The sequence below is a fragment of the Nicotiana tabacum genome, chromosome 12 (genome assembly GCF_000715075.1).
Source record: "Nicotiana tabacum cultivar K326 chromosome 12, ASM71507v2, whole genome shotgun sequence".
Classification (NCBI taxonomy): Eukaryota; Viridiplantae; Streptophyta; class Magnoliopsida; order Solanales; family Solanaceae; genus Nicotiana; species Nicotiana tabacum.
The window spans coordinates 128885280-128892545 of NC_134091.1; the positions used below are offsets into that span (position 1 = coordinate 128885280).

General features: G+C 35.9%; 1 protein-coding gene and 1 long non-coding RNA gene across 2 annotated transcripts; one reads left to right on the forward strand and one right to left on the reverse strand.

Moving 5' to 3' along the window:
• The first annotated feature begins 736 nt into the window (after window positions 1–736).
• LOC107802903 (glucan endo-1,3-beta-D-glucosidase) lies at window positions 737–2566 on the forward strand. Its single transcript, XM_016626488.2, has 4 exons — window positions 737–862; window positions 1495–1523; window positions 1620–1854; window positions 2164–2566. Exons 1-4 carry the CDS (start codon window positions 811–813, stop codon window positions 2187–2189), a joined length of 342 nt encoding a protein of 113 aa, XP_016481974.1. The 5' UTR covers window positions 737–810; the 3' UTR covers window positions 2190–2566.
• A 2703-nt stretch (window positions 2567–5269) lies between these two features.
• On the reverse strand, window positions 5270–6964 carry LOC142166973 (uncharacterized). Its single transcript, XR_012697505.1, has 2 exons — window positions 6498–6964; window positions 5270–6368 (listed from the first exon to the last, which is right to left on the reverse strand). It is a non-coding gene; the product is annotated as an uncharacterized LOC142166973 (long non-coding RNA).
• Between the last annotated feature and the right edge of the window lie 302 nt (window positions 6965–7266).

Below are 7266 nucleotides of genomic sequence, written 5' to 3' on the forward strand. Positions count from 1 at the left end.
TTGCAACAAAATAGTGGCTATTTTTCAATGACTTTACAAACGCTGGTTATTTTTCAATTACTAGTCCGAAAACTGGCTAACCCATGCTATTTTTACCATCAACACCTCAACATCAGGACCAATTAAGCTCAACTAAATGTGGCAGGTGGGCCGTGTCGGCCCGCATCAGGCCCCGCCAGACGCATTAAAACACGAACCAAAATGGCCCGGTATAGAGGAAGGGGCCGGGTTAGGGGTATTAGAGAGAGGGGCTGGACCGGACAACATGCTCGGTAACTTGGAAAATAGTCAAAATAACATAGAATAGCCAGTTTTCGGACTGATAATTGACAAATAACCATCATTTGTAAGGTCATTGAAAAATATCTATTATTTTATCCAGAGATAAAATTTGGACAAACATACCCTAGCTGAAACACAAAAAATTCAAACATAATATGCTGGATTATAAAGTTTCAATATATAAACTTCCAGCATATTATGAAATTCCATCACGTTATGCCAGCTACTTTCTTATTATGCTAAAAACATTCTTGGGCCAAACGGTTACTAGGTAGCTCTTGATTATTAGAATACAAAAAGGCAATTTGTAAATTAAAAAAAGCATTACTGTTTCTAATGGACTTTTCTTTGTCCCTTTATCCCCCACAAGATTCCACCTAATTTGTAACGGCTCTTATCCAAGTAAAAATTAGCCGTTAAGCCTCTGCCTTTTTCTTTCCTTAAAATGCTGAACCTTTTCCTCACTGAAAACCACAACAATCACTTTAGCTTCTGCCGAGTATCCCTTGTTTTAAAACACACACACCTATGGTTAAAGCAGCTCTCACCCTTTGCTTCCTACTTTTGTCCCACATTTCAGGTTTGTACACAAACTCTTATATCATTTGCTCTGTCATTGGCTCAAAATGAGTTAACAGTACAACAATTTTAACTCTTTTCCCTAGGAAAAAACAGAACCATTTAACTTTTGACATGTGATTTAGACATCTTATTTTGTTCATTTCTCATATCTATATACCTTATACTCATTGATGGTGTAATCTATGAACTATCCAAAGCACTGTCCACCCGTATCGGATTCTTCATAAATGTATTATTTATGGATGATCTGACATATAGCCGGAGACATTTTCGAAGAGTCCGAACAACATAGGATGTAATACAATTTATACATTATCAATGTAATTTTTGGTTAGTTGCCTTATTTTAGCATTGGCAATCCATTCTACCAAATGAGGGGAGTCTTAGCATAATTGGTAAAGTTGACGCCATGTAATCAGGAGGTCACGAGTTTGAGCCGTAAAAATAACCTCTTGCATAAATGAAGGGTAAGACTGCGTACAATAGACCCTTGTGGTCCGGCCCTGGACCCCGCACCGGGCTGCCCTTTTAATCCATTCTACCAAATGATGGTCTGCTCTTTTTCTTGTTGTTTTCTCTTCTACAATGGTTGTTAATATGATACTTACTGTTTCATTCTTGTTTTTACAGTGGGAACATTGGTGTTAGCAAATGAAAAGGTATTCAAGAACTCAATAACATATTTAAATGGAAATTTTTTACAAGAAAATGATAAGTGGATGGACTACTAATCTTTTTGCATTTGTTTTTTGCAGAAAACTTGGTGTGTAGCTAAACCTTCATCAGATCAGAAAACACTACAAGAAAACATAAATTATGCATGTTCTCAGGTTGATTGTAGGATCTTGCAAAAGGGTTGCCCTTGTTCTTCCCCAGATAATCTCATGAACCATGCTTCTATTGTTATGAACCTCTATTACCAAGCTAAGGGAAGGAATTATTGGAATTGTCACTTTGGTAATTCTGCCCTCATTGTTTTGACTGACCCAAGTAAGTAACACCTTTAATTCTTTAATTTTTTTTTTTGGGCATGACATTTTAGTGGTAAAGGTGGTTCAAAAACTACTATAGGTTACAAGTTTAAATTTTATGCGTGACATTTTAGTATATTATGAACGCCCTTACATAAATTTCTAATTTCGTTATTGGGACCGGGATTCATATAGTCTGACCCCAGTTTTGCTTAGGATTAATGCGTTGTTGTTATCTATTTTCTTGCTATAACACTTACATTATGCAATTTTGACAATATTATTCAAGATTGCTGATTGATCAATTATGGAATCTTGACAATGGCAGGTTATGGCAGCTGTATTTATGAATGAAGCCATCATTAGGATAAGCAGCTAAATGTGGATGCCATTCTTTTGATCCTTTTTCCTTTTTTGGTTGACTACTTGTTTAAGAATATTATTAGTAACATATAATATGTCATTCTAGGGAGAGAGAAGCTCATATGACAATTAGTTCTCAAAATATAGTCCTGTACAATAACCCTTAATTTCAATAAGTCCTTGTATAAGTGGTGCCAAAGATCTTGTGTGAAACTTTTATTCCCTTGGGGATTTGTATTCTGCTTCAGCTGAATTATAAATAAGCAAAAATGCCACTTTACTTCAGAATATTATTGTAAAGGTCCCCAAACAGTTTGGTTACTAGTACTCTAACGACGACGACAATAATATCAAGCAAGTTGGGGTCAGCTATATGAGTCCTTACTATTCATGTTGCTCCATTTATCTCGTCTTACTCCAACTTTTTGAGGATTAATCATAACTTGACTAGTTTCACGATTACTATGTGGCCATAACTTTGCTGTTATTTTAATAACTGCCGTGTCGGAGCCAGATTATGTGCATCTCGACTGAGTTTATGGGTACCCGTTTTCTCCTACCAATATATGTATAGGATAATTCTATCCACTAAAGCTTAGACAGATAAGAAGAAATTACCCAGCATTTTTATCTCTACTGGCCCTAACCTTGCTATTAGAGTAAAATGAATTCATAGTTGTCTACCAAAAGAAAGAAAAAAAGAAATACGTGAATTGTATTGACATAATTAAAGTCAGACTCAGAATTTTAAAGTGTGAGTATGGTACAATTTACTTAAAAGTGTCAATATCCAACTTTAAAACTAATCAACAGCTCGTTTGATATAATTGTTAATTTTCAGGCATATTCACGACTATAGGATTGTCTCTATGTGACCTAATTTAGATCATAGGTTCAAGCCGTGAAAGCAGCCATTAATTGCCGTCTCACAGGTTCAAGCCGTGGAAGCAACTATTAATTGCTGTCTACATTACACCCTTTGTGTGCGGCCCTTCTCCAGAGCTGCATGAACATAGAATGCTTTGTGTACCGAGCTGGCTTTTTTCCCAGGCATATTCAAGATTACAGATACATTAATCTCCTATGAAAGGCTTCAGTCCATAGGAGATGACAAAGCTCCAGGTGTGGATGACTATAATGCTGTGTTTTATAAAAGAGCATGGCTTGTCATTAAAAATGAAATCATTGAAGTTGTACAAGACTTCTTCACAACAAGCAAAATGTATAAAGGAATTAACTGTACAACAGTTACCCTGATCCCAAAGGTAGCCAATCCTGCTACAATCAAAGAGTATAGGCCAATTGCCTGCTGCACTGTCCTATACAAGATCATAGTTAAAATCCTTGCAGGCAGAATCTAGAAGGTGATTGCAACCATTATTACAGAGACTCAATCAGAATTTATCCCAGGAAGAAACGTAGCAGATAATGTGATTATGGCCCGTGAACTGGTGAAAACATATACAAGAAAATACATCTCACCCATATGCATGATTAAGGTGGATATTCAAAAAGCATATGACACTGTGGATTGGAGTTTCTTTGAGCAAATGTTGATAGAGTTGAATTTCCCTAGAAAGTTTATCAGATGAGTGATAGAGTGTGTTACAACTGTCAACTACTCCATAATTATAAATGGTGAATCAACTCCACCCTTTGATGCTGACAGAGGACTTCGACAAGGAGATCCAATGTCTCACTTTCTATTTGCTATTGTCATGGAGTATTTGAGTAGAAGTCTCAGTACCCTAAAGGAAGAGAAGCAATTTAAGTATCACCCAAAAATGTTCTAAACTAAATGTCACACACCTGTGCTTTACAGATGATCTCCTCATGTTCGCTAAAGGTGATACAATCTATGTAGGGCTTCTACATGAAAAGTTTGGCATATTCACAGATGCTTCAGGATTACAGGCTAACCTATCCAAGAGTGTTATCTACTATGGTGGTGTATCAGAAGTTACCAAGCAGGAAATCCAGCAGAGACTTGGATATAGACATGGTGACTTACCATTCAGATACCTAGGGATTCCACTGGCCACTAGAAAACTGAAACTGGTAGAATGACAGCCTATAATAATCAAGATCACAGCTAGAATTTCATCATGGATAGCTCAAAAGTTATCATATGCAGGCAGAGTCCAATTTGTAAAGTCAGTACTATTTGGTATTCAATCCTATTGGGAACAGATGTTTATCATACTTGCTAAGGTGATGAAATCTATTGAAGGATATTGCAGAAGTTTTATCTGGTCTGGAGTAAATGAAATCACCAGAAAATCACTGGTATCATGGAGTAGGATGTGTATGCCAAAGGCAGTAGGGGGATTGAATCTCACAAATCTAAAGTTCTAGAACAAAGCAGCCATAATAAAGATCTGCCGGGACCTGAAGACTAAGAAAGTCACTCTTTGGATTAAGTAGATTCTTGAATACTATATAAAAGAACAATCCTTGGAGAGTATGCCTATTCCCCAACAAGCTAGTTGGATGGTTAGGAAAATACTCAAAGCAAGAGAGGAACTGTGTCATGTGCAACAAGATCACCTAAATAGCAAAAGTATGATCAAAAACATTTACTTGAGAATGCTAGGGGATCTGCCCAGAGATGCCTGGAAAAACATCATTTGTGGCAATGAAGCAAGGAAAAAAGCAATTTTTATAACATGGCTCCAATAACAAAACATGATATTCACCGCTACAATATTGAAAAGCTGGGGAATACAAGTTGATACTAACTGTGTCATGTGTAAATTGGCAGCTGAAAGCAGAGATCATTTATTTGCAGAATGTGCAATTGGAAGATATGTTTGGGATAAACTAATGAAGTGGATGCAAATCACTTGGGTGAAAATGAGCTCATGGAACCAGATGCAGCACGGATCGAGCAGAATACAAAAGGAAAAACTATACAGGCAAAACTAGTGAAGCTGGTATTTACAGAGTTTGTTTATGCAGTCTGAATAGAAAGGAACAACATGTTATTTGCCTAGAAGGAAAGCACGTGTGAAACAATAGCTAGAGAGATTGCATATACATGTCATGTTAGAGCCAATGATACTACTAAGATACTACTCCAAAAGTACAAATTTTCTAGATAAGAAGGAGAGAGTAAACATAGATAGAGAGTTCTTTTAATGCTATAGTGAGTTGTTCTTAATAGTTACTATAAGCAATGCGGACTGTATTATAAAGTCTAGCTGATTTTGTAAATGATACCTTGGTAATTAATAAAAAGTTGATAGTTACAAAAAAAAAAGATTCAATTCTTTGTGATGCTTGTCCTATAATTAGTCAGTGTACACCAGATGGAATTATATCACCAAAAACCTGTGTCTATTACACTAACTGGTTGAAATTAGAATTTTGATGTACCTGTCCATAATATTTCAATAGGATTCACAACTCTTACATCTTTAATATTCTAAAACTCTTCTAGTAAGCATTAGTTTCTAGTATGTATCATATTTTCGACCTTTATTATTGGTTTCTATCTCTTTGCTAGATATGATTGGATGAGGAGATCTTTAAATTTTTTGTAATATTTTATTTCTTGATTTTAGGTCTACCTATTTCTAATATTTTGTAATTAATCCAAATTCCAAGTCATGTATGCTATTACGTAGAAGTGTCAATGCTATTCCAAGTAAGTTCGGCCAGTTATTTTAGAATTTTTTTGTAGCATTTGGTGGTATAAGCAGCTTTTCATATTTTATGTTTTTGGGTCCTACGTTTAGTTATTATTGATTGAGTCCTTTTTATTTATTTTTCAGTCCCTAAAGGTGTCACTACTGTTGGTCGACACATGTCTAGTTTGTTATGCTACTTTCTAGTTAAATACCGTGTAGTTCTCTTTTGTAGTCTATGTTTAATGAAAATTGAATCTTTTTTTGTTGTATTTTTTTTTCTCTTCTTTATTATTTTTCTTAGCTTCTTCAATGACTTTTTCCACTGGGGAATCGCTACAAATGGTATCAGAGCCTCTGTTCGTGGCAATCCCAGTAATGGTGTATAAACAAGCAAATCAGTTTGGTGAGGAAATGGAATGCGCGTTTTCTGATAGAATGTTGGAAGCATCGCTCCAGTTTGAAAGAATTCAGAAGATGGGGACTGCTCTATTCCATGACCAGTGTCCCGACTTGCCTCTTCCATGGGAAGCTTCTCTGTCTTCTACAAACTCAGAAAGCATTGCAAACATAAGTTATAGTAACAGTTACTATGGCATTGAGTCTATTATGGAAGACAGTCCGATGCCAGGTAAAATTTATTTACATATCAAAGATCGGATCTAAAACGTACCTGGTGAAGAGAGTCTCATTTCAAATATTTCTTCGATAGTGCGAAGACTTTATACGTATCCACACCGAGACCGATCCTTACTATCAACCCTTTGATCAATGAAATCCGTGAACAACAACAACAACAACAACAACAACAACCCAGTATAATCCCATTAGTGGGGTCTGGGGAGGGTAGTGTGTACGCAGACCTTACCCTACCATGAAGTATAGAGGTTGTTTCCAATAGACCCTCGGCATCCTCCCCTCCAAGAACTACTCACTTTGCTCTTGGGGTGACTCGAACTCACAACCTTTTGGTTGAAAGTGGAGGTTGCTTATCATCATAGCAACCCCTCTTGTCTAGCAACCCATCCGTGAACAAATTGAATAAAATTATGTCCTAAATTTTTTCTAAAAGCTTTCAGCCAAGAAGAAAAACTATTTTCTTTGTCAAGATACTCTCTTGGATTTGTGCGTCTCACAGATGCCCTTGTGTTTGTAATAATTTTTCTCACATATATACTCGTATATATAGCATCTTAGTTGGTAATCCTTTTTCCACTAGGAAGGAAAAGAACGTTGTTCTTATTCCCTTTTTACAAGTCCATTACAATATCGGACTTTATAAAAGGTTTCCATTGAAAAATGGAATCCCAATCCAAATGGCTTTCATGTTTGCCGACGAGTCCTTTTGGACTTTTGACGTAAAAATTCAATTCTAAATTAGATTTGATTTTTAAGTTACTCATCAACATGTTTATATACATACAAATATATATATATATATA